The sequence below is a fragment of the Sphaerodactylus townsendi genome, linkage group LG03 (assembly GCF_021028975.2).
Source record: "Sphaerodactylus townsendi isolate TG3544 linkage group LG03, MPM_Stown_v2.3, whole genome shotgun sequence".
In the NCBI taxonomy this organism is placed as follows: domain Eukaryota; kingdom Metazoa; phylum Chordata; class Lepidosauria; order Squamata; family Sphaerodactylidae; genus Sphaerodactylus; species Sphaerodactylus townsendi.
The window spans coordinates 150,957,133-150,984,479 of NC_059427.1; the positions used below are offsets into that span (position 1 = coordinate 150,957,133).

Genomic DNA, 27,347 nt, shown 5'->3' on the forward strand with positions numbered 1-27,347 from the left:
AGTACGATGCCCTTATCTATTGCTACAGCTGTCCAACAAGAATTATGCAGGAGAGCGGCTACCCTGCCACCTGAGGTCCTCCTATTGAGTATTGCATGTACATCTCACCCTTGAGTGAGGACTATAAAATCACCAAGCTGTTGGCTTTGGCTAAAGTATCGCTTCGTACACAATCCTACAATCAAGACCCACCAAATTCTTATTTTATTTATATTATTTTATGAGGCTTTTATACCGCCCCATCCCGAAGGAGATCTCTAGGCGAGTGCATTTTAACATGAATAAAAGCAGCAATACATGCAATTAAAAGCGTTAAAAGCAGCGAACAATATTTAACAAAGGAATGGGAATATAAGTGGCGTCCAGCAGCTTAATTTTAAAATTCCCTCCCCACCCCCACCCCACCCCCCAGAGGGAGGCATGGTGGTCTCATTGGTTGGCAAACGACCCAGATGTCAGGGTCGGACGAGGGCCAGGAGGGGGGGCACCACATCAGCGGCCAGTACCTCCAAAGGCCCGGCGGAACAGCTCCGTCTTACAGGCCCTGCAGAATTCACTGAGGTCCCGCAGGGCCCGGACCGCTGGAGGGAGAGCGTTCCACCAGGCCAGGGCCAGAGCCGTAAAGGCCCTGGCCCGCGTGGAGGCCAGCCGCATCAATTCTGCCCCGAGCAGCAGCTTTAAATCAAATTAATAGGCTGTAGACAAAGACTAGGCAATACTATTTCCACCAAGTTATATAATCTGGTCAACAAAGATGAAAAAAGATAAACTGCACAGTTTAATGACAAGCAGTAAGTGCCACTACTCAGAAAGAAATTCCCGGCTGCCCAATGGCAATTCACCCCAATGTATCTTGGGGGACAGCCAATTCATATTTTTACGCATTTTTCTCCACAACAATGAAGGCTAGCAATTTGCCTTGCTTTTCAAAATGAAGGCTATGGCTCTCAAGAGCATGACGGATTCACTGAAGCCTGATACTGTAATATGTAATGTAAGCGAAGCAATTCATTAAATTGATATCCCTGGATACAGGAAATGATGAAATGGGAGGGGGGGGGGAGGACAAAACAGGACTTTCCCAAGCAAAATATCCATCTTCTGCATCTAGGTTAACGAACATTTCCAAACGATTTAATGTGGATTATTGTGCCTAGGACCTGGGCTTGTTAAAGGGGAAGCTGCAAACAGAAGAAGCAGGCAAAGTTAGCTAGCAATCTTCTTGGATTGCAAGAAGAAGAAGGAGGAGGAGGAGGAGGAGGAGGAGGAGGAGGAGGAGGAGGAGGAGGAGGAGGAGGAGGAGTTGGATTTATATCCCCACCTTCTCTCTTGTAAGGAGACGAAGAAGAAGAAGAAGAAGAAGAAGAAGAAGAAGAGGAGGAGGAGGAGGAGGAGGAGGAGGAGGAGGAGGAGGAGGAGGAGGAGTTTGGATTTATATCCCCCCTTTCTCTCCTGCAGGAGACTCAAAGGGGCTTACAATCTCCTTGCCCCTTCCCCTCACAACAAACACCCTGTGAAGGTAGGTGCAGGGCTGAGAGAGGCTCTCAGAAGAACTGTATTCTTGGGGTCACCCAGCTGGCATGTGTGGGAGTGTACAGGCTAATCTGAATTCCCCAGATAAGCCTCCACAGCTCAGGCGGCAGAGCTGGGAATCAAACCCGGTTCCTCCAGATTAGATATGCGAGCTCTTAACCTCCTATGCCACTGCTGCCTTTCCCTTCCCCCCTCACAACAAACACCCTATGACCGTGGTGGCGAACCTTTGGCACTCCAGATGTTATGGACTACAATTCCCATCAGCCCCTTCCAGCATGTCCAATTGGCCCATAGCGGGCAGAAACTGATGGGAAATGCAATCCACCTGGCATCTGGAGTGTCAAATCCACTACCAGGTGGATGGGGCTGAGAGAGCTCCGAAGAACTGTGACTAGCCAAAGGTCACCCAGCTGGCATGTGTTGGGAGTGCACAAGCTAATCTGGTTCCCCAGATAAGCCTCGGCAGAGCAGGAATGTAGGAGTGTAGAAACACATCTGGTTCACCAGAGAAGTCTCTGCCACTCAGGTGGAGGAGTGGGGAATCAAACCTGGTTCCCCAAGGTTAGAGTATACCTGCTCTTAACCACTACACCACGCTGGCTTTTAATCACTACATCACGCTGGAAGGCCTATATTACATACTGGCAGTTGAGAGCATGACCTGCAGCATAGCTGGGCTCGCAGAGGAAGGCAGATGAATCAGATTAATAGTGTGCTTTGAAGCAACCACATGTCTCTACTTGCATATGCAATTTCTAAGATAGTGATCACTCAGTATTGTCCTGTTTGTCAGAATAAAAATATCCGTGTGATGCTTAGCCCTACAAGAGTCAGTCCATTTGGAGCCCCTACTTAAGCCTCCAACAATGAAGGTTAATGTGGCCATATAAACCCAGGAAGGACCTCCCCCCACCCCCCGCACTGACAGATATAAATGAACATGTCTGAAAAAAAAACCCAAAATACCTCCATGACAAACTGTCCAGAATAGGTCCCGGTCATTGTTGAGCTCTGACCTGCAGCAAGAATCCCGATCGCCCAAATGTAGAGAGCGGCAGGACCAAAATAGCATCCGAGAACGACACCCTGAGACGCAGAAGGGTTTTTAAAAGAACGTGTGTAAGCTGATTATCTGTGCTGTTATTCAATTCAACTGCATTATTTTTCTTTAATAAGTTTTAACTTTCAGACTTACAGAGCATTTACAGAAATAAAGGATCTGTATACAGGGTCGGTATGTAGATATTTAATGCATATTTTAATGTATTTTAAGGGGTTCAGTTAACAGATAAACGTTCCCTTTTGTTTTTTTAATATTGTGATTTAGAATGCCAATAAAGGCTTCGGTCTGTCAAATAAAGGATCTAGCTGCTTTGTTGAAGGCGTTCACGGCCAGATTCAACTGGTTCTGGTGGGTTTTCCGGGCTGTGTAGCCGTGGTCTGGTGACCACAGCCACACAGCCTGGAAAACCCACCAGAACCAGATCTAGCTGCTGTTCAAGCCAAATGTTACATCCTTTGGCTTTTTTAAGAACATAAGAACATAAGAACAAGCCAGCTGGATCAGACCAAAGTCCATCTAGTCCAGCACTCTGCTACTCGCAGTGGCCCACCAGGTGCCTTTGGGAGCTCACATGTAGGATGTGAACGCAATGGCCTTCTGCAGCTGCTGCTGCTGCTGCTGCTGCTGCTGCTCCTCCCGATCACCTGGTCTGCTAAGGCATTTGCAATCTCAGATCAAGGGGAGGGATCAAGATTGAGTGAAGCCAATACCATAAAATGCGACTTCTCCTCCACTAAATCATAATCTAAGCCCCTTTTAAAGCTCTCCAGGTTAGTGGCCATCACCACCTCCTGTGGCAGCATATTCCAAACACCAATCACTACTAGATTAGCGTGAAGAGAGATTGTTTTAACTTTTAATTAGTCCTGAATTCTTCCCCAGCATTTTGCAATGAATGCCCCTGGTTCTAGTATTGTGAGAAAGAGAGAAAAATGTACTCTCTGTCAACATTTTTCTACCCCATGCATAATAATTTTGTAAGACTTTCAATCCATCCCCCTCAGCCGCCTCCTCTCCAAACTAAAGAGTCCCAAACGCTGCAGCCTCTCCTCATAAGGAAGGTGCTCCAGTCCCTCAATCATCCTCGTTGCCCTTCTCTGCACTTTTTCTATCTCCTCCATATTCTTTTTGAGATGCGGCGACCAGAACTGGACATAGTACTCCAAGTGCGGTCGCACCACTGCTTTATATAAGGGCATGACAATTTTTGCAGTTTTATTATCAATTCCTTTTCTAATGATCTCCAGCATAGAGTTTGCCTTTTTTACAGCTGCCAGGCACTGAGTTGACATTCCCATGGAACTATCAACTAAGACGCCTAAATCCCTTTCCTTTTTGCCATCACCTTTTGCGGTTCTCCGTCCATGAGGGCTAGGATGTTGAACCCACAGAGCACAATTTTTTTCAAGCTCGTGCAGCTGAGCCACATGCAGCCCACTGATCATCTATCACAGTGGTGGCAAACCTTTGGCACTCCAGATGTTATGGACTACAATTCCCATCAGCCCCTTCCAGCATGGCCAATTGGCTGATGGGAATTGTAGTCCATAACATCTGGAATGCCAAAGGTTCGCCACCATGGATCTATCACAACAGCATTCTCCTAAGCAGCGGATGACAACGTGCCACTGCTTCACGGGAGCTTTGTGGGCAAGTTAGGAAACTGCTGCCAATTCGTCAAACACCAGGCAAACAATTCCACAGTCCAGTGTGAGGCTGCGACTGATAAAGAAAGTCCTAAAGCAAAAAACGGCATGAAATGAAACAAACACTGCTTGGATTGAGGGATGTTGGCTTTTGTAGTCACCAGAAGAACAATACTAGAACCAGGGGGCATTCATTGAAAATGCTGGGGGGAAGAATTAGGACTAATAAAAGGAAACACTTCTTCACGCAACGTGTGATTGGTGTTTGGAACATGCTGCCACAGGAGGTGGTGATGGCCACTAACCTGGATAGCTTTAAAAAGGGCTTGGACAGATTTATGGAGGAGAAGTCAATCTATGGCTACCAATCTTGATCCTCCTTGATCTCAGATTGCAAATGCCTTAGCAGACCAGGTGCTCAGGAGCAGCAGCTTGTAGCCGAAAGCAGAAGGCCATTACTTTCACATCACCCATGCATGTGAGCTCCCAAATTTCGGCACCCTGGGTCAAGGCCGCTACACTGTGCGAGTAGCAGAATGCTGGACTAGATGGACTCTGGTCTGATCCAGCAGGCTAGTTCTTATGTTCTTAACAGTTTATTACGGCCACAAGGCCAGCAAAAAGAAAGCAAAGACAGATTCAAATTGTACATAAATATAGCAATCCACGGTAAAAGAAGCCTCAGCTTACAACATTATTACAATCGCCATCATCTAATACTGCTTACGCAATGTCTTAACATGGGATCTGCGCTTATGCTATAAGTGAACATACAAAATTCTAGCTACCTGCAAAGATATACCGCAAACAACCCGGCGCTCAATAAAATTCTTTGCTATGATGATAATAGCGTAAAGAGCTAAGTATGGAGATCAGCTGCAATTGGATGTTCCGAAGATTAGTGTAATGAATTAACAATAGGATTTGAATTAAGGGGGGCTTCTAATATCTCCTCTTCATGGAGCTCACAATGCAATAGGATTTTCCCTGAAATGCAAACACATACTCTCCTGCACTGTGGGATTTTTTTGAAATCTTCCTGCTAAATTGGCTGATGGAAAAGCGTCATGGTGACATGGACATCTAAAATGAAATTCTCTTATGGTGTCACCTACACGCATGTACAAATACCACAAAATTGAAACCATGGAAGCCAAAAAAGCTAACACTTTTGAGAAATAAGGGCTCACTCAAGAAGGCCAAGGAAAACTCCATCCGGAGTATAAAAAGGGTTGGCCTGGAGGCAGAGGAAAACAACAAGAGCCGAAGCCTAACATGGGCCTTACTCTAATGCGGCGTTCTGTAAAAAAGCCAGAGCGCATCTAATCCCAAATGAGGGGGTGGCCAGATATTTGCTTGGATTTGTTGTCTCTGGCTGTTTCCACCCCCAATGGCAGAGGGACTCTCTGCAGGAAGGACAGAGAAGTCCATGAACCTCTCCTTGCAGGACTTTCCTACCTGCCATGATAAGCTCAAATGAACAGTAAGGATAGTCCTAAGTAGACCAAATGGCCAGTTAGGATGACCCAACAGAAGTATTGTGATGCAAGATTGTTTACTGCCATCACTATGGAAACACCCAGACTTGTGATGCAACAATGTTTACTGGCATCCCTATGGAAATGCCCAGACTTGGATAGCCTAGGCTAGCCCCAGCGGGAGTTTGTTTATTTATTTTTGGATTTAGATCCCGCCCAATCCCCGAAGGGCTCTTGGCAGGTTACAAGAAGCTTAGAACATTAAAATATGGCTCTCAGCTCAAACTGGCTGAACACATCATTAACAACGAGCGACCCATGCTGGAAAATGATACTCTCCTCACAGTCAATGGGAGGCAAACCTTTTCTTGTCCAAAGACAGTGTCCATCCAGGGCCTGCAACAAACTAAGATCTGTCGTCATATCCACTCAGTCACTTGTTCATCTGCCAATGTTATACATGCCCTCGAATATCAGCAGTGCCCTTTCACTCGAACACTGGACATATAGCTCAGTCTCTCAGATTAGATAAATAGGGGGCGACTGGGATTTCAATGGTTCATATAACAAGAAGAAGAATAACAGTTTGGATTTATATCCCCCCCCTTCTCTCCTGTAAGGAGACTCAAAGGGGCTTACAATCTCTTTTCCCTTCTCCTCCCCACAACAAACACCCTGTGAGGTAGGTGGGGCTGAGAGAGCTCAGAAGAACTGTGACTAGCCCACGGTCACCCAGCTGGCGTGTGTTAATCTGAATTCCCCAGATAAGCCTCCACAGCTCAAGCGGCAGAGCAGGGAATCAAACCTGGTTCCTCCAGATTAGAATGCGCCTGCTCTTAACCACTACGCCACAAGGGTAACAAGGGATAATCTGTTTGCATTTCAATATCGAGCCGTTGTAGCCACTTGTCTGCCTGTGGCTTCCATCTAATTACAAGGCGAGAACGTTAACTCAAGTACAAAGGCAACTGCTCCTCCCACCGTGCAGAGCGCTCTTCAAAAGAATGACTCACCCCTTTATAGATATCCACATCCAGGGTTTCATTGTTCAATGGAAACAGGCCGGCATGTGCAATACTGCTATTTGCACACACGTTGTGCTGCAAAAAGATTTAAAGCAATATATTTAGTTTTCAGTGTGTAAATGCCAGGAAGGGAAAGCACTGTGGGTTTGGGGGGAGATCACATTTAAGAACAAGAAAACGGAAGTACAACTATTACCGTATATACTCATGTATAAGTCAAATTTTTCAGCACATTTTTAATGCTGAAAAAGCTCCCCTCGACTTACATGCGGGTCATTTTAAAAAATTGTGTGTTTTTACTTTGCTGGCCAGCAGGGGGCGCAGTTTTTATGCTAGAGGCACCAAAATTTCAGGGTACCCTCAGAAGACTCTCCTGATGATACCAGCCATGTTTGGTAAAGTTTGGTTCAGGGGGTTTAAAGTTATGGACCCCCAGATGAGGTGCCCCCATTCCCCATTGTTTTCAATGGGAGCTATTAGTAATGGACCCTTTTGAGGGTCCATAACTTTGGACCCTCTGAACCAAACTTCACCAAACCTGGCTGGGCTCATCAGGAGAGTCTCTTTATGATCCCCCATTGTTTACAATGGAAGCTAATAGTAGATTTTCCATTTCTGATAATATCCCTCTTAAAATCTAAGTTGGGTTACATTTGGACATACAGATGATGATGAGGAATCCAGTTTTGAAGGATTTTAACTCTTGTTATTTTTTTAGCTTGGTTTGCTGGTTGGAGCTATTTTTGTACTTTTTTAAAGCTATTATCGATTACACCATATTGTTCTTGTTGACCCTCTTTTTCCACTCCCACAAGAGCCAGTTTCCCCACTGTTTTTCTTTGAAATGAAACATATTCAAAACATTTAACCTACTGATGCCTCTGACCAATTGATGCTGCATTTCCCACCCTCGACTTATACGCGAGTCAATAAGTTTTCCCAGTTTTTTGTGGTAAAATGAGGTGCCTCGACTTATATGTGAATTGGAAACGCACTTTGATACAGTATATATCTTGGTAAGCATGGAAACGACAAGAACAGCCCTGAAAGCCCGCAAGATCCAGTAATCCACGTTACTTAAATTTCTCTGCAACTGCTTACACTGAACAATATCATTAGATTAGCGCAGAATGCCTATAGGTTTTGTTGTTTGCTTTAACGAGAATGAAAGTTGGATCTCATTCTAAGATCTTGTGGTTACTACGTTACTCATGTCTTGTCTTCTGGTAATTAATTAAAAGGGGCCCCAGGAAAAAGCAGCATAGCAGGTGACATGATAGCCATGTTTAGCTATTTATTTATTTATTATTTGGTTTAGTATACCGCCCTATCCCCAAAGGGCTCAGGGCAGTGAACAATATAAAAGCATATATTCCAATTCCAAAGCCTTTATTGGCATTATAAATTACAGAGTTAGTAGAAAAGGGGCATTTATCTACTAACTGAGACATTAAAACATTAAAATACATTAAAACATTAAATACATTAAAACAATGTTGAACAACATTCTATCAGCCAGCCTATGTAAAGCCGCACATATAAATTAAATTTAACCATTCACTACTATGTAAGGCAATGTAGTTAGCAGCCCTGGTAAATGAGTGCCTCAAAAAAAAACTTGCAACATTCCTTTTCATACAAGATCCACGGGATCCGTTGAGTAGAAAGTTCATCACAGATGGCAGTAGTAACTGACAGCGTTTGGAGCTCTCTACCAGTGGACAGAATGTACATGGGCGTAACGACTTCATTATGTTGGACATTCCAATAGTACATGTTGAACAACCTTAGTCCTCTAGCAATGGCCATGTTACGTACATTGACATAACACCTGTTCTCATATGGAGTGTTATTATACCTGCCAAAGAGTGCCATAAAGCGTTCAGGTAGAGCATTAAAGCAGCGAGCCAAAGTGCCCAGTACTTTACTCTGCGTTGTTTGGGATTGCTCCAGAATGTACAGATAGTTGGCACAGTAATCCTGATCGGACAATTCCAAGGCCTGTGGAGAGCAGCTTTCACCCTCCTGCAACATTCTCAAGTTTCTCTCGATTCAACTAAAAACAGATTTAATTTCATTATAGCGAATTCTGATGGCAGACATGGAGTTTGGAACTGTGGTCGGCTGTTAAGCCCATGTTGTTAAGTTTCTTATCTATGTCAACCAACCATTTTCACAGATGTAGATTCATGATAAGAGTTGATGTATAAAACTATTGGGTCTGGGCTCAAAATGAATTTGGGTCCAGTACTTAAATACTCTTGTCCATGCCATCAGTTCCATACTATTTTGTCCAAGCATATATAAACATAAACATATAAAAGTTTAAAATTTACATTTCTTTAGAAACAGTATCCCACCTTGAACCCATCATGCAACCCTCTCCCAAAGAAGAATGATGCAGGTCCACGATGATGTTTAGGGACCCCTATAAACGACGGGGGGAGGAGGATAAAAGCAGGAGCACCCTCAGCCGACTGGTCTCTCAGAAGGCCGACGGTGGAACAATAGTAGGTCTTGCGCTGGGCCCCTCACGGAACTCTCCAAGGTCCCGCAGGGCCCGGACAGCTGGTGGTAGAGTGTTCCACCAGGCAGGGGGCAGAGCCGTAAAGGCCCTGGCCCGAGTGGAGGCCAGCCGCATCATTGAGGGGCCAGGGATCTCCAGTAAATTGGCCTCTGCTGAGCGCAGAGGTCGACTCGGGACATATTTGAAGGGATGTCATGATGGTGAGGAAGCAAACTTGTTTTCTGCTGCTCCAGAGACTAGGACCAGGAAGGAAAAGAGATTCCACCTAAACATCAGAAAAAACTTCCGGACAGTAAGGGCTGTTCGACAGTGGAATGCACTACCTCGGAGTGTGGTGGGGTCTCCTTCTTTGGAGGTTTTTAAAGAGAGGTTGGATGGCCATCTGACCAGAGTGCTTTTATTGTGTGTTCCTGCACTGCACTGCAGGGGGTTGGACTTGATGGCCCTTGGGGGGTCTCTTCCCACTCTATGATTCTGCGGAGAAGGAAGAAGACTCACCACTTCCTCATTGGTTTGGCCATAGAAAGCTTGTGCAAAGACGGAGACAACAAAGACATTGATGATGAAGGAGATGAAGAGGGCGATGCAGGACTCTATGAAGAAATATTTGTTGGCCTCGCTGACCTCTTTCTTGTTCGACCGGTTGACCTGCCGAGACTGGAAGGAAAAGCGACATGGAAATCTAAGCTAGAAGAAAAGCTTAGTCAAAAGCATTTCAAGGCATGGCTGGATATTTATCCAACAGAAAGCACCCCTGCAAATTCTAACTATCCATCCACTTAAAAGTTAAGTAGTAGGTTGAGTAAAATGGTGGTGTTGGAGCAACCAACAGTGGGTCAATCACTGTCAAACACTTTGAGGACAGAAGATTCATCCATGGCAATCTATCTTGCTCTGCTAAGTGAGTGACACTTTCTACACCAGGGGTAGGGAACCTGCGGCTCGAGACGCATCGTCGCGCAACTCTGCTGCCCTTGCACTTAATGGCAATGGCTTCCGCGAGGCGAGCTTTACCCGACCCCATCCCTTGCCCGCCACTGCAGGTATTTGAGGGTGAGTGAAGCAGCTACCTACAGTCCAGCTGGGCGCAGTACTGCGGGCTTCCCCTCTTCGCCCGCCCATTGGGCGAGGTGGGTGTTATTGTTTCCCGGCGGCCGGCGTGACTCAAAACGCCCGGCTTCATCGCTTGCCCACCCTGCAGGCAGCAGGCCGAGGCGCATCCATCTTGCTTCTCCAGAATGGCCGGAGTAAAGGTAAAAAAACCCTATATATATAGTGTTTATTTTAAATGTCAAAAATTATTTGCGGCTCCAAGTATTTTCTTTTCCCGTGGAAAACGGGTCCAAATGGCTCTTTGAGTGTTAAAGGTTCCCTACCCGTGCTCTACACAATCACAAACACTAAAAGATGAACCCAAAAGAGACACTCACAGGAATGGCAGAGAGCAAAAATTCAAAATAAGGCTGTCAATATACTATTTTTTTGTTAATTCAAATAACTGTGATTTTGAGGATCCAGGATCAAGTTGAGATAATCCTTTTGGCCTGTGTGGATGCCAGCAAGTCCATTATGTCACCTTGCGATCAGAATGGCTAGAGGGGTAGAGAAGATTCTTTGACCAGGGGTGGCTTGGCGCAAACGTAATGGCTTAACCATGGTTAAAGCAAAACAAAGCAGCTTCGAACTGAACCTCCACAGGGCCAGTTCTTAACTATGATTTTTGCAACACTTTTCTGTTATTTATTTTCCCTCGCAGCCTGCAGAAATCTAGAAGGTAACATATATTTAAAAAGAAAGCCTTTATTCACTTTCAGAACAAAGGAACGTCATTTTTGCTATTTTATTAAATCTGCAACGCAGACAATTAAAAAAAATACTTTTGGCCTGTACATAATACTAGTGGTGCTAAATACGCCTTTCAGGTGGACTTGATGTGGCCGAATTTGTAGCCGAATTTCTGTCATTTTAACAAAGGCTCTTTGCAGAGCATGAAAGGAGTCTTTTTATATGAGTCATTTTTTTTAAAAAAAGACTCTTGACTTTTTAAAGACTTCCGACATATGTTCAGAGGCTGGGTGAACATATGTCAGGAGTGCTTTGATTGTGTGTTCCTGCATGGCAGGTGGATTGGACTTGATGGCCCTTGTGGTCTCTTCCAACTCTATGATTCTATCATTTACACAGGGAACTTGGATATTTTTGACATCTGCAACTAATGTTTTTTTTTTTAAGTAACCTGTATGATAAGGAGCAGTGTGGTGCGGCATGGTAAGCTGCAGTACTACAGCTGAAAAAACTCTGCTCACAACCTAAGTTCAAATCCTGATGGATGTCCATTTCAGGTAGCTAGCTCAAGGCGGACTTGGCCTTTCATCCTTCTGAGGTCAAGAAAATGAGTATCCATCTGGCTAGCAATTAAGTGTAGATGTCTAGAGATGGTGATGGAAAATCACCCAGTAAACATAGTCTGACTAGTAAATGTGGTAATGTGACATCACGCCGTGGGTCAGTAATGACCCAATGCTTGCACAACCTTTACCTAACCAGTATGATGGAGCAACCAAACCTGAAGCTCCAATCCTCAAATAAACCCACTCCCACGAGCAGCTTGACAACAGCTACAGAGATCAAAGACAAAGGTATTGTAATGTTTCTGACAGATACTCAGGACTTGCCAAAAGCAGCAATGTGTGAGATTTGGTCAATGGCAGCTCCTATGTGAAAAGCTCAAGGACCAAGACATGGTGGGTGTGGGGGATGGGAGGAAGAGATGAACCTTACCTTAACCAAAGCAGAATGCAGGTACATGTTGTGTGGCATGATGACAGCCCCCACGATCCCCACAGCTTGTTCCAGCTGAGCAGGGCCACATTTATCGCAGTACGGCACAAACATCCCTTTCAGCAGCTGGGCCTGGTTTGGTTTTACTGTACCATACTGGTGAACACACACAGAGAACATGAATTAATCCTGCTGAGGTCACACAGGTTCTTGTGGCAAAGTCATCAGGCAGTTAAAAAATATCTGCCAATTCGGGACAGAGCCGTAAAAGGACAGGCTTTAAATATCTGCCCTAAGCAAGAGCTCTGTCCAGTGTAACAGCTTGTAATCCAGACAATATAACAAGCTAGTGGCCAGAAATGTTAGTGGCCAGACTGCTGGGTTTATCTAAGCCTGTGCTGTTTATTGTGACTGATACTTTCACAGCCAATTGCTGTTTTTTTTTTAACATTAAATACCAGTGGGTTAACTGGGCAGTTTATACATGTTTATCCTCACCAATGAATTATCGCCCTTCCTCTAGGGCAGTGGTGGCGAACCTATGGCACGGGTGCCAGAGGTGGCACTCAGAGCCCTCTCTGTGGGCACGCGTGCACAGAGTACATCATGTAGTGTAATTATTTCAGGGAGATTATTAGCATTAAGCCGAAGACCTGGTTTTGGGGAAGCAGTGTAGGTAACCCTGTTAAGTGCTGTTAAACCCCACTGATGGGAAGAACTAAAGCACAATCCTTTACCTGGGAGTAAGCTTGGTTGCTGGCAATGGGATTTGCTTCTGAGTAAACCCTCCTAGGGTCGGGATTCACCCGTTCGAAGCGTTGCACAGTTGCTTCAAAGCAAAGCCACCTTCTACCACCAAGCTTACTCCTGAGTAACGCATGCCTCGGAGCCAACCGTTTTTTCTAAACTAAAACCTCAGTATTCAGGTTAAATTGCCGTGTTGGCACTTTGCGATAAATAAGTGGGTTTGGGGTTGCAGTTCGGGCACTCGGTCTCGAAAAGGTTCGCCATCACTGCTCTAGGGCTTATTTGGTCTAAAATTACGGGCTTGAAAATGTCTCCTGACTGGAGGGATTTTCATCAGAAGACCAGGATCTCTTCACTTTCCCCCTCTCAGTACAACCCAAAATGGCCACTAAAATGTTGCTCCTGAGGGAGAAGGAACTGCCACAAATAGAATAAAAAAAGAGTGGGTGGGGGGAAACGAGGGGAATGCCATCCTGTTAGTGGGATTTTTGTTAATTGTCCCACGTTATTCTCTGAGGCGTTTTATTTTGTGTTCCTTGGAGCAAGTATAATTCCTAAGATTTTAAAATAGATTTCTGATCTCTAAGGGACTTCGCTCCGCCGTACAAATAAAGATGCTTGAGGTTTGCTTATTCGACGAAAAGGGCATCAAAACAGCTTAGATTAGAAACTTGTCAAGAAACGTGAAACTCATTTGCTCAAGACGTGCAATAGCCAGAAGAATCCAAAATGAACGCTGAACAGGAAAAGCAGCCCTCCAGCAGAGAACAGGGACAGGCCCTGCGGCTGTTGGGTGTCAAAACTCTTCTCTGCATTAGGGAGATCTGCAGAGGCAACCAGGAATCCATAGATGGTTGCAAAATACAAGTAGTATTTGCTATACCCTGTTCCACATAAGGACTGAAAATAAAACTGGAACTTCATCCACCGTTTCCTTCTGTCTGTCCGCCGCCCCCCCCCGCCCCCCCCGCCCGCCCCACACACCCGTATGCTCCACTTGTTTAGTTTGGACCAGGCTGTGACAAGTTTGGGGAGTAGAAACCTTGCGATGGAATGGGGCTGGCGGGAGTAGAGATTCAATTTTACCGCAGTACAGTATATACTCATGTATAAATTCGAGATTTTTCATGGCCCACATTTTAATGTTTCCTGAAAAAAAGCGGTCGACCCTCGACTTACATGCGGGTCCATTGAAATTTTTTTACTATGTGTTTTTTTTACCGCTTTGCGGAAGAGTGGATTTTTTTGTGCCGAGAGGCACCAGAATTTCAGGGTATCACTCGAAGACACTCCTGATGATACCAAAGCCAAGATTCTTGGTAAAGTTTGGTTTCAGGGGTCCAAAGTTATGGACCCCCAAAGGAAGGTGCCCATTCCCCATTGTTTTTTTTCCAATGGGAGCTATTAAAAAAAGTAGAAGTGGGAGCTACCCTTTTGAGGGTCCGCATGCTTTGGACCCTCCTGACAAACTTCACCAAACCTGGCTGGTCTCATCAGGAGAATCTTATGATACCAGCCAGATTTGGTGAAGTGTGGGTCAGGGGGATCCCAAAGTTATTGACCCCAAAGGGGATGCCCATCCCATGTGTTTACAATGGGAAGCTAATAGTAGATTTTTTCATTTTCTGATAATATCCCTCTTAAAAATCTAAGTTGGGTTACATTTGGACATACAAGATGATGATGAGGAATCCAGATTTTGAAGGATTTTTTAACTTTCTTGTGTTTTAAGCTTGATTTGCGCTGGATTGAAGCTAAGTTTTTGTACTTTTAAGGAGTTATTGATAGGAGACCATATTGTTCTTGTTTGACCTCTCTTTTCCACTTGCAGAGCCAGGTTTTACTGTTTTTTCTTTGAAATAAATATTTCAAAAAACATTTAACCTACTGATGCCTCAATTAGATTATATGTAATTTTATTGGCATCTATTTTTTTTTTTGAAATTTACCAGCAGCTGCTGGATTCCACACCCTCGACTTATCACAGCCTTGAGTCAATAAAGTTTTTCCCAGTTTTTTGTGGTAAAATTAGGTGCCTCGACTTATATGCGGGTCGACTTATACACAAGTATATACGGTAGGTCTTTATGAGGGACAGGAAGACATAACAAACATTATCAGAATAGCCACTTTAACAACGCCTGTTCTAGGTTAGAGGCACTTCCCTTATTGCAAGAGTTTCAGTCGCATCTACCCATTATGAAATCCCTAGAGCCGTGGTGGCGAACCTTTGGCACTCCAGATGTTATGGACTACAATTCCCATCAGCCCCTGCCAGCATGGTCAATTGGCCATGCTGGCAAGGGCAGATGGGAATTGTAGTCCATAACATCTGGAGTGCCAAAGGTTCGCCACCACTGCCCTAGAGAATGTTCAAGGCAATTGTCACCAATTAATTGCCAACATTGAAAGATATTCAAAATCAGGGTTACCTCATATCCAAACATAACAGCCATGACAGTAATTAGAAAGGCAAAAAATGCCTCCAGCTTCCTCAAACCTGGAAATGACAGACACATGTGCACTGGTTAGCAGCCAGTAGTTTCAGTGCGCCCTCACAAGTTGTGCTTAAAAGAAATACACTGCAATAGGCATTTGCTTGTGCAGCCCTGGCAGACCTTCTTACCTAACTGCAATATCATCTCATCATGTAAAGTTATTCCTTGTTGTTCTCCTAAGACAGGGGTGGGCAATTATTTTTTCCATGGGGCCGCATAAGAAACAGAAAATATTGTGGAGGGCCGGGCCAAAAGGCAGGGGGGTGAGGCGCTTTTGGAAGCCCCGCAGAAGCCGGCAGCCAAGGCAACGGGCTTCTGCGGGGCTTTCCAAGGCGCCTTGCTCCCCAGCATGGCAGGGGGGCCAGTCAGGGTCATCCGGCGGGCCGGATGTGGCCCGCGGGCCGTATAATGCCCAGGTCTGTCCTAAGATGTACCCAATTGAAAAACTAAAGAACCTGTCCAGTCCTCGATTCTTTAGCACTCCTGCCCTTTTCCAACTGAATGGGAAGGGCAAAAACCAGTCACTGCCGCAGCACACTCGCGGGCAGGTGGGTTGGCCGGCCGGCCGGCGGCGACAGGGGCAGCACGAGGAGGGCAGGAGCCTGCTGGGTGCCCCACAGGCGTGTGCCCGGCGACATGGGTGGCCCCATGTCACCATAGGCGGTACATCTCTGACTTCCAGCATTATGCTCTTGAAAATCAAGTGAGCACCCAAAGGAATGCACCGGCTTCTCAAGCATAGCCTAAATGAGATTTCTGGAGAATAACTAAAAATGGCTAGGGTTGCTAACTTCAAGATCAAGCGAAGAGGTCGCCTGGAATTAGAACTCATCTCTAGTTTCCCTGGAGGAAATGGCAGCTGAAAAGGGTGGACTCTACAGTCCACCATGAATCTAGGAGAAACACAAGTCCTAGGCTGACATCATATCCCTGTTGAGCTTCTTCCTGTTGAGCTTCTTCTGCTGTTGAGGAGAGCAGCAGTGACATAGTGGTTAAGAGCAGGTGTACTCTAATCTGGAGGAACCCGGTTTGATTCCACGCTCTGCCGCCTGAGCTGTGGAGGCTTATCTGGGGAATTCAGATTAGCCTGTGCACTCCCACACATGCCAGCTGGGTGACCTGGGCTAGTCACAGCTTTTCGGAGCTCTCTCAGCCCCACCCACCTCACAGGGTGTTTGTTGTGAGGGGGGAAGGGCAAGGAGATTGTCAGCCCCTTTGAGTCTCCTACAGGAGAGAAAGGGGGATACAAATCCAAACTCTTCTTCTTCTTCTTCCAATCCCCAAGGACGACCCCTCAAGTCACCATGAATTTCTCAAGCCTCAGTTAACTAACAAGAGCATCCTCGTTGGGCAGAGGTGCTTTCCTGTTAGTGACAATGGAGGAAAGAAATGCTGAAAGAGGACTCGTTCAAATCAAGCAGCTCACCATATTTGTCCAGGAAGAGAAACATGAAGAAGGTTAATAGGCAGTAGTTTTACATGAGGGACCCCCCGCACCACAAAGGGACCTCTTGAGGAAGACAAAGATAAATGTCAGCCGGTTCGGATTCTTTCACTTAACTGGCCGATAATCCAAATATGTCAGCTTCTATCACAGTTCAGACAAGCGGCCCGCACATTCAGAGCGGTTACTGAAAATGTCATGTGCTATGGATTTTCTTCCAACCTTTCTGCCCTGGGCGTGCATGCGTTTGTGCGTGCACAGGAGCAGCAGTGGCGTAGGAGGTTAAGAGCTCATGTATCTAATCTGGAGGAACTGGGTTTGATTCCCAGCTCTGCCGCCTGAGCTGTGGAGGCTTCTCTGGGGAATTCAGATTAGCCTGTACACTCCCACACACGCCAGCTGGGTGACCTTGGGCTAGTCACAGCTCTTCTGAGCTCTCTCAGCCCCACCCACCTCACAGGGTGTTTGTTGTGAGGGGGGAAGGGCAAGGAGATTGTCAGCCCCTTTGAGTCTCCTTACAGGAGAGAAAGGGGGGATAGAAATCCAAACCCTTCTTCTTCGTCTTCTTCTGCGTGTGAATGTGTGTGTGTATAAAAGCTTGCTTTATTGACTGTGAGCTATAAAACAAAAGTGTACCTGAAATGCAGGGAGAGTGGAGCAGTCCATTCTCTTGTGAGATCCCCTCCTCTGCAGTTATTGTCAGAAACCAATTTTGAGGGGGGCGGGTGAAGCTTGTAAACTTAAACGTTCGTATCCTCTCCGTGGCAATTAAAATAAGGCATCTTTTGACACGTGCAGGCAACCCCCTTCCCCCGGTTTCTCTCCCACCAGGACCTTGTTAACCCTTCTCGCCTTTGTTCTCCTCATTACTGGGGACACCTTATCACAATTTTGGGAGACATCAAAATTGTGCAGGTGTACCTCAAGGTTTTGCTCAGTGAGCCTGCTGGGAGGCAAGAGATTTGTTTTATTTTATTCGTCGGTGAACTTGTTTCCCGCTCATCACCAAAGTCCCTGGCCAGGGTACAGTTCAGGGGTAGGGAACCTGCGGCTCTCCAGATGTTCAGGAACTACAATTCCCATCAGCCCCTACCAGCATGGCCAATTGGCCATGCTGACAGAGGCTGATGGGAATTGTATTCCTGTTATCAAATCTGGATCAGGTTCCCTACCCCTGGTACAGTTATGCAACACAAAAAACCCCATCAAAATCAACTTTGAAAATTATCCCCATCTCCCATGCGAACCCTCCTGAAATTGGTGGAGAGGCAAGGAATTGGTGGAGGCCCAGTTCAGTCTTATACCCCAACATTTTTTTGATCACAATGAATCCCCAAAGCGGTTTACAAGGTAAGATCACAAGGATGATTGAAGGATTGGAGCACCTTCCTTATGGGGAGAGGCTGCAGCGTTTGGGACTCTTTAGTTTGGAGAGGAGGCGGCTGAGGGGGGATATGATTGAAGTCTATAAAATTATGCATGGGGTAGAAAATGTTGACAGAGAATTTTTCTCTCTTCTCACTAATACTAGAACCAGGGGACGACATTCATTATGAAAATGCTGGGGGGAAAAATTGAGGACTAATAAAAGGAAACACTTTGCTTCCATAGCATTGAAGATTGAGGTGTTTAGAATATGCCTGCCACAGGAGGGTGGTGATGGCCACTAACACTGATGATAGCTTTAAAAGGGCTTGGACAAGATTTATGGAGGAGAAGTCAATCTATGGCTACCAATCTTGATCCTCCTTGATCTCAGATTGCAAATGCCTTAGCAGACCAGGTGCTCAGGAGCAGCAGCAGCCGCAGAAGGCCATTGCTTTCACCTCCTGCATGTGAGCTCCCAAAGGCACCTGGTGGGCCACTGCGAGTAGCAGAATGCTGGACTAGATGGACTCCGGTCTGATCCAGCAGACTAGTTCTTATGTTCTTAAGATCAAAGCACGCCTACACCCACTAAAAACACACCAACTCTCAGAACATGGAAGGCTAAAGAAAACTGTTGTAGCCTACTGGTGCTGGTGGGTTTTCCGGGCTGTGTGGCCGTGGTCTGGTGGATCTTGTTCCTAACGTTTCGCCTGGATGGCATCTTCAGAGGTGTATCACAGAGGGAAGTCGGTTACACACTGTGTCCAGAGAGAAGGAAATGTTTGGGGTATATACTGTCCATGTCCCAGGGTGGGGAACTAATCAGTAAGGGTTTGGGTGAAACTTGTTATGCAAAGATGGGGTTGATAGTCTCCCGCAATCCCGCAATACAATACTATCAACCACATCTTTGCATAACAAGTTTCACCCAAACACTTACTGATTGGTTCCCCACCCTGGGACATGGACAATATATACCCCACTAAAACATTCCCTTCTCACTGGACACAGTGTGTAACAGACTTCCCTCTGTGATACACCTCTGAAGATGCCAGCCACAGATGCAGGCGAAACGTTAGGAACAAGATCCACCAGACCATGGCCACACAGCCCGGAAAACCCACCAGAACCAGTTGAATCCGGCCGTGAAAGCCTTCGACAATACATTGTTGTAGCCTCGCTTTCTTCCTGACATATTTAGGAGCAGCAGTGGTGTAGTGGTTAAGAGCAGGTGCATTCTAATTTGGAGGAACCGGGTTTGATTCCCCGCTCTGTCGCTTGAGCTGTGGGGGCTCATCTGGGGAATTCAGATTAGCCTGTGCACTCCAACACACACCAGCTGGGTGACCTTGGGCTAGTCACAGTTCTTCGGCACTCTCTCAGCCCCACCTGCCTCACAGGGTGTTTGTTGTGAGGGGGGAAGGGCAAGGAGGTTGTAAGTCCCTTTGAGTCTCCTACAGGAGAGAAAGTGGGGATATAAATCCAAACTACTACTACTACTACTACTCCTCCTCTATATGCAGATGAGTCATGGGGGTGGGATTCAAACATGGAGCCATCCTTCCTTACCTTCATTCTGAAGGGGCACACTCCATGCCCTTGAATTCCCAGATATGTCAGCTTATCTGAAGGGATAGGACATCACTCATCTTTGTACTGGGTGGGCAGTGGCTTTGTGGTAGAGGGTCTCCTCTGCATCAAGAGGGTCCCAGATCCCATCCCTACCATCTCAAAAGAATCAGGCGATATGAAAAATGTCTGCCTGAGATCACAAAGAGCCACTGCCAGAGCAGACAATACTGAGGAATAATTTCTCTTGGTACAAGGGACTCCGCCAGGACTCGCAAGGAGACGCTCAACCGAATGGGCCTGTGTTACATGCCATCAATTGGCTTTCAACTTATGGTGACGCTATGAATGAACGGTTTCCAAAACGTCCTATGGTTAACAGCTTTGTTCAGGTCTTGCAAGCGTAGGGCCATGGCTTTCTTTGTTCGGTCAATCTATCTCACGTGGGGTCTTGAATCCAGAGGATAAAATAGCCAACTTACTTCCCAACAGACAGGAGGTGAATGGCAATTGCTGAGCCAATGACTTCTTGCATATCGGACCCGATGATAGCCAGCTCCACCATCAGCCACAAGATAATCCGTGGGACCTAGGCACAAACATCATGTCAGAGGGAGAACATGTGTTCAGTCTAACTACAGTTTTTTCTCTCGGTTCCTCCACTATTTAGAAGTTGCCAATGGAGAGGAATCAGGAAGTTCACGCATTTAAACTGCAGACATGAATACAAAATGAGTAGACTAATTCAAGGATAAAGAGATCAAATTCAGAATATTTCAGATTTGAAAAGCAGCTTTCATTCCAAGTAATGCCACTATTAAAACATTGTCCCACTGAAACCTGTTCTAACAGTGCACAAAGTCTGCAGAGATTAGGAACCACCTGCATGCATGGGATTTGGCAAGACATAAATCAACACACAACAACAGAACGGCGAAGTGATTTTTCTTCCCTAACAAACAAGAGCAAGAGTCACGCTTTTAAGCCAAAGGAGCGGCCAAGTTAGAGGCTCTCGGCAGAGTTTTTTTGAAGAGTTCCTAAAGGGAGGTGCTATCCAGTCGCGGGAAGCGAAGAATTCCCATCGCACAGTATTAAGGAAATGCATTCCTGGTGTTGTAATTTAATGCACAAATGTCTGAGCGGTTCTGGCGACTTCTGGCTATATGTTTCTGTACAACAAAAACTATGCCATAATCTCCGGCCTGCGTGGGTTCCTCCTATGCCAGTATTGGCCCTCCCAGAAACTCCTGCCATGTATTTCAAGTTTTCTCATGAAGCCTTTTCAACCTGGAAATAAGCTGTGCTGCAATTTCCACACCCAAAGGTAACGTGAAAGGGGAGTCCTTCGATTCAATACACTATGGCAGTGGTGGCGAACCTATGGCACGGGTGCCAGAGGTGGCACTCAGAGCCCTCTCTGTGGGCACGCGTGCACAGAGCTCGTCATGTGATAATAGTGCAATTATTTCAGGGAGATTATTATATTAAACCTAAGACCTAGTTTTGGGGAAGCAGTGTAGGTAACCCTGTTAAGCGCTGTTAAACCCTACTGATTTTCATGGGAAGAACTAAAGCATGATCTTGGGTGCTGTGTGGTTTCCGGGCTGTATGGCCGTGTTCTAGCAGCATTCTCTCCTGACGTTTCGCCTGCATCTGTGGCTGGCATCTTCAGAGGATGCCAGCCACAGATGCAGGTGAAACGTCAGGAGAGAATGCTGCTAGAACACGGCCATACAGCCCGGAAACCACACAGCACCCAAGTGATTCTGGCTATGAAAGCCTTCGACAATACATTAAAGCACGATCCTTTACCTGGGAGTAAGCTTGGTTGCTGGCAATGGGGCTTGCTTCTGAGTAAACCCTCCTAGGGTCGTGATTCACCCGTTCAAAGTGTTGCACAGTTTCCACCGACTACAACCAAGATTACTCCCGAGTAACGTGCACCTTAGAGTCAACCATTTTTTCTATACTAAAACTGCACTATGGAGACCAATTCCTCTTCTACTTGTTTCAGGAAAAATGACTACTTGTATCTGTCCAGCTCAACCTGAGATTCCACTTGAACTAAAAAAGACTCCAACCCAGTAGAGTGGCAAGGGGGCTGTAGCCCTGGAGCACCACGTCCTTGGGGGTGTATTGCAGGACCACCACCACCACCCCTTGGAACTGCACCCTGATCCCAACCTCCCCATGGAATTTGGGGCAGGGGTGCAGTTGAATGCTGGCAAGTGGTGTTTGCACCATCTCTGACCTCCATGTGGAGCTTAGGAGCAGAGCCAGTTGGGCTCACTCCACCCCTGATCTCCACATGAAGTCTGGGAGTGGGACACGCTGGCTGGCCCCCCTCATGGGCTCCACGTGGAGTTCGGCAGGGCACATCTGTCAGGGGGAAATGCAGCACACAAGGCTATCTCTGGGCACCTTTCTATAAAGCTACGCCCCTGCTCCAACTACCCAGAATGAGATGACATTAGTAATGATTTGGGGGCTGAAAGAGCCATAGCCAATTGCCTCAGGGTTTGGGTTCCCTCCAGACAGAATCTGAACAATCCCAAGGGTGTAATTAATTCCCAAGGCAGTAATTTGAGGCCACCCAGTAAAACGCAGGAACAGAGAATGAGGGGAGATGAATAACACTCGAGGGGGGGCGGGGGGGTGGGGGAGAATCAGGCAGCCTTTTTACAAAAGTGTTCCACATTCCTGGGCAACCGTGTCCTGCCGTAACAGGCCTCCAGAAAAAAGTGCAGAGTGAACAGATCTTCTAGGCATTCATTTAAATCCAGGCTTTTGAAGACTGGCTTCTCCAAATGCAAAACAGATAGGATTCTCCAAGATCAGTGAAGTAATTATAGAGGCCACATGAAGCAAACACGATGAAGGCATATCAGAACAGAAAGAAGGGCGTGGGCCGGATTGTAAAGAGGAGGAAGACGCTCAGGAGGATGCCTTTTTAATGGAACAAGACTGTAGTCTACTGCGGTGATATCTAACGTGGAAGAAGAAGAAGAAGAAGAAGAAGAAGAAGAAGAAGAAGAAGAAGAAGAAGAAGAAGAAGAAGAAGAAGAAGAAGAAGAAGAAAGAAAGAAGAAAGAAGAAAGAAAGAAGGAAAGAAGAGAAGAAGAAAGAGAGAAGAGAAAAGAAGAGAAAGGAAGAAGAAAGAAGAAGAATACAAAGAAGAAGAAGAAAGAAGAAGAAAGAGAAGAAGAAGAGAGAAGAAGAAGAGAGAAGAAGAAGAAGAAGAAGAAGAAGAAGAAGAAGTAAAGAAGAAGAAGAAGAAGAAGAGAAGAAGAAGGTTTGGATTTCTAATCCCCTTTCTGCTCCACTTGTAGGACTCAAAGGGGCTCACAATCTCCTTGCCCTTCCCCCCTCACAACAAACACCCTGTGAGGTGAGTGGGGCTGAGAGAGCTCCGACAAGCTGTGACTAGCCCAAGGTCACCCAGCTGGCGTGTGTGGGAGTGTACAGGCTAATCTGAATTCCCCAGATAAGCCTCCACAGCTCAGGCGGCAGAGCGGGGAATCAAACCGGGTTCCTCCAGATTAGATACAGGAGCTCTTAACCTCCTACGCCACTGCTGCTCCTGATTCCGCACGGGCCAAAAACAGCAGTGTGAAAATGGTGTAAAAGGGTTTAAAATGGTGTAAAAGGGTTTATACTGTTTTCACACCGTTTTCACACCGCTCTATTTGGCCCATGCGGAATCAGCCTTAGTTTTTGTACCCTTTTCTCTACCTTGAGGAGTCTCAAAGCAGTTTACAATCCTCAGCCTTCCCTTCCTCTCCCCAAACAGACACCTTGTGAGGCAGGTGGGTCTGAGAGAATTCTGAGGAAACTGTGACCAGCCAAAAGTCTCCCAGCAGGCTTCATGTGGAGGGGCGAGGAAACAAATCCAATTCACCAGATAAAAGTCCCCTGCTCATGTGGAGGAGTGGGGAATCAAAACCGATGATTCTACAGACTGCAGACAGTAGCTGTTGACCACTACGCCGCAATGGCTTTCCTACACACTACACCATCATGCTTTTACTACATTGTCTTCTACCTTTGTAATCCCAGTTTCGGCTTGTTAATTGTATATATATAGTTTGTTCTTTGGATTATTTTCTAATTCTGTAATCCTAGTCCTATTGCATCATTTATTAAATGTTTTATCGTGTCTGATTGCGTTGTTTTATATTGTATAACCTGCCTTGCGTCTCAGTAATTGTGTGTGTGTGTGTGTGTGTGTGTGTGTGTGTGTGTGTGTGTGTATACACACACATACAAAGAGAGAAAGAGGGAGGGAGGGAGAGGGGGAGAGGGGGAGAGGGGGAGAGAGAGAGAGAGAGAGAGAGGGAGGGAGGGAGGGAGGGAGGGAGAGAGGTGAGGTGGGGTTGGGAGGGAGGGAGGGAGGGAGAGAAAGACAGAGAGGATGAATAAATAAATCTGTAGGAAAGTCCCAAGTCCTAATCCACAATTTTTGAAGTCTGTGTATGCACAGTGGGGGGTTTCCCCCAAAGAGTGCTCTCAGCATATGATCAGAAAACAGTTTCATTCAAAGCTCCCATCTTCCCCCAACTCCCTCAGTTCTTTGCTCTCTTTGCTAATAACAACACCTATATTGCAAATGCTTTTCCAGACTATGGCAATCAGAATTATGTTAACAGCAAGGACATAGGTAAGGGGGGGGGGGGTTCTCGGGTTCAACCCCCCCCCATTCATGTCCGAAGCTCCGCCCCTCCGTTTGTGGGTTTTAAAAACATTTTAGTGTTTTTTTCGGTTTTTGGCCTGCAGGGGGCGCATTGTTTGGGCTAGCAGCACCAAACTTTCAGGGATTGTTTGGGGGACTCTCCTGATGATACTAACTTGGTTTGGTGAGGTTTGGTTCATGGGGTCTAAAACTATGGACTCCCAAAAGGGGTGCCCCCATCCCCCATTGTTTCCAATGGGAGCTAATAGGAGATGGGGGCTACATCTTTGAGGGTCCATAACTTTGGACATCCTGAACCAAACTTCACCAAACCTGGGATGTTTTATCGGGAGAGTCTCTTATTGATACCACCCAGGTTTTCTGAAGTTTGGTCCAGGGGGTCCAAAGCTACGGACTCCCAAAGGGGGTGCCCCCATCCCCCATTGTTTCCAATGGGAGCTAATAGGAGATGGGGGATACACCTTTGAGGGTCCATAACTTTGGACCCCCTGAACCAAACTTCACCAAACCTGCAGAATTGGTAATCATTGGCTAGAAGTTAGTCTCCCCTAAAAGATACCCTGAAAGGGTTTGGTGCTTCTAGCTCAATAATTGCACCCCTGGACAGCAGGCACCCCTAACAATTTCCCCAGATTCTCCTTTTAAATCCACCCCCCCTTCGGCATGGATTTAAAGGGAAGAATCTGAGGTCCTCAGTTTAGAAGACGAAGAGTTTGGATTTATATCCCCCCTTTCTCTCCTGTAGGAGACTCAAAGGAGCTTACAATCTCCTTGCCCTTCCTCCCTCACAACAAACACCCTGTGAGGTGGGTGGGGCTGAGAGAGCTCCGAAAAGCTGTGACTAGCCCAAGGTCACCCAGTTGGCATGTGTAGGAGTGCACAGGCTAATCTGAATTCCCCAGATAAGCCTCCACAGCTCAAGTGGCAGAGCAGGGAATCAAACCCGGTTACTCCAAATTAGAATGCACCTGCTCTTAACCACTACGCCACATTGAAAGTGATGCTGTTTCACAGTGGGGGATAAGCATCACTTTCAATATTGTTTTATCTGGGGACCCCAGATTCTCCCTTTAAGGTGGATTTAAAAGGAGAATTTGGGCTCTCTAGTTTAAACACCATTGAAAGTGATGCTGTTTGGGGGTGGATTCCAGCATCACAGCGTGACTGCAGTGAGCAGCTCAAGATTTTGCACCAGGGCTCCATTTTCCCCTCTGCATGCCTCTCTGCCCAGAGGGGAGGGCAGAAGGGACTGCCGGCTGCCGGCTGGGAGGAGACAGGAGCAGGAGGCAGGAGGAGCAAGAAGCAAGGCAGGGCATTAGGAGCAGGGCAAGGAGCAAGAGCAGGGCAGGAGCAGAACGGGAGCCGCAGGGCAGGGCAGGGCAGGGCAGGGCAGGGCAGGGCAGGGCAGGGCAGTCTGCCGTCCCCGGCCTCGGAGAGCTGATTTATAAGCGCTAGGCCAGGGGCGGGGCTTGGGTAGGCGTGGCCATGCCCTAAGGGCGGGTGGGGAGTCTCCTTTGAGTCTCCTACAGAAGAGAAAGGGGGGATATAAATCCAAACTCTTCTTCTTCTTAATATGTATCTAAAATAATCTACTGGCAGAAGAAAATTGGAAACCAAAAAGGAATGGAACATAAGGAGAATGAGATAAGAGTGTAAATATTAAAAGGGAACAAGGTATAAGGGAATAATACAATTGGCAGACAAAAGACTGTAACTAGAAGGTCACAGTTCATTCTAGTAAGCCCGCTCACCATGGAACCCACTTCCTACTCCTCCAAAGCCTCTCTTTCTCAAAGAAGAGGATTGGTCCTAGTTTTCCCTCACCTCAGTGGAAGACCAGGCGCGTCAAAAGAGCTGAGGAAGCACCACATTCGATGTCTGCAAGGACACCAGTTTGGGAAATAGTGGCCCTCATCTCAGGAAAATGCTTGGTCAGCGGGTGAAGACTTCTTTGTTTTGTCTAGAGTTCCCCTCTGTGACCCCTCCTTCATGCACTATGCTTTAATGTTTAAAAAATGTTTTCAGCTATGTATTTAAGCTTGGCTGAAATGGTTTTAATGGTATATTTCTCTTTTGTTTTAACGCGGGGTGTCCAACTCTGGCACTTCAGATGTTCAAGGACTACAATTCCCATCAGCCCCTGCTGGCATGGCTTTATTCTCAGCAGCTGGTTCCAGAAATGGTGGTCTGCTCATGGGGAAAAGATGGCCCGATGGCCTTCTGGAGCAAGAAGAGTGTTCTCACTTCCATTCTTTTGTAGGGGAATTACTCCTGATAGTAAGTAAACCTCTCTAAAGAAAACATAAGAGGTGTCCGGGATTCCTGGCCATGCCAGCAGGTGCTGATGGGAATTGTAGTCCATGAACATCTGAAGCACCAGAGTTGGACACCCGTTTTAACGTTTTTCAAGACATGCTATTATTATGATTGTTTTGAATCCGTTAGCTGCCTCGGGGGGCCCAGATAAGGGCAAAAAGGCAGAGTGTAAATTCTGTAGAGAAAAGGAAATAAAATAATAATTAGCTGGGAACTACTATGGCTGGCCCCAGCCTCCCTGGAGGCCATTTAATGGTTAGCCACACCCCTTTCCCCACGGCAGCCATTTTGTGGTGGTGCCTGGCTCCCAAGATTCCAACAGGGCTCAGAGTCAACAAGATTTTGGACCCCTGCCCTAATTACTATATCACGTATACTATGATTCTGCTTGGGATTACGACATATTAGGGGACTCCACCCAGTGACAGGGCAGCCCTCTACTCTCAACAAGGCATTCTGAATGTGACAGTCTTCCCAGCTGAACGGAGAACACAGCTAATTTTTACTCACCTTGGGATACTGCCGGTTGCATACTTCCGCCAAATGAAGTCCCGTTACCACTCCAAGTCTAGCCGCCAAACGCTGCAACAGCAGACCGATGACAGTGGCCAGGAGGAGAACCCAGAGCAGCTGAAAGACAAAGGACGGGAAAAGGTCAA

The 27,347-nt window shown here is 46.4% G+C and overlaps 1 protein-coding gene across 1 annotated transcript in view; it reads right to left on the minus strand.

Moving 5' to 3' along the window:
- The window catches only part of LOC125427929 (natural resistance-associated macrophage protein 2-like), a 108,371-nt gene that overhangs the window by 36,483 nt on the left and 44,541 nt on the right, over window positions 1–27,347 (minus strand). Inside the window, 8 exon segments of the mRNA XM_048487497.1 lie at window positions 2,503–2,622; window positions 6,737–6,823; window positions 9,774–9,932; window positions 12,057–12,212; window positions 15,236–15,303; window positions 16,728–16,811; window positions 20,166–20,271; window positions 27,199–27,318. Coding sequence (XP_048343454.1) covers window positions 2,503–2,622; window positions 6,737–6,823; window positions 9,774–9,932; window positions 12,057–12,212; window positions 15,236–15,303; window positions 16,728–16,811; window positions 20,166–20,271; window positions 27,199–27,318 — 900 coding nt within the window.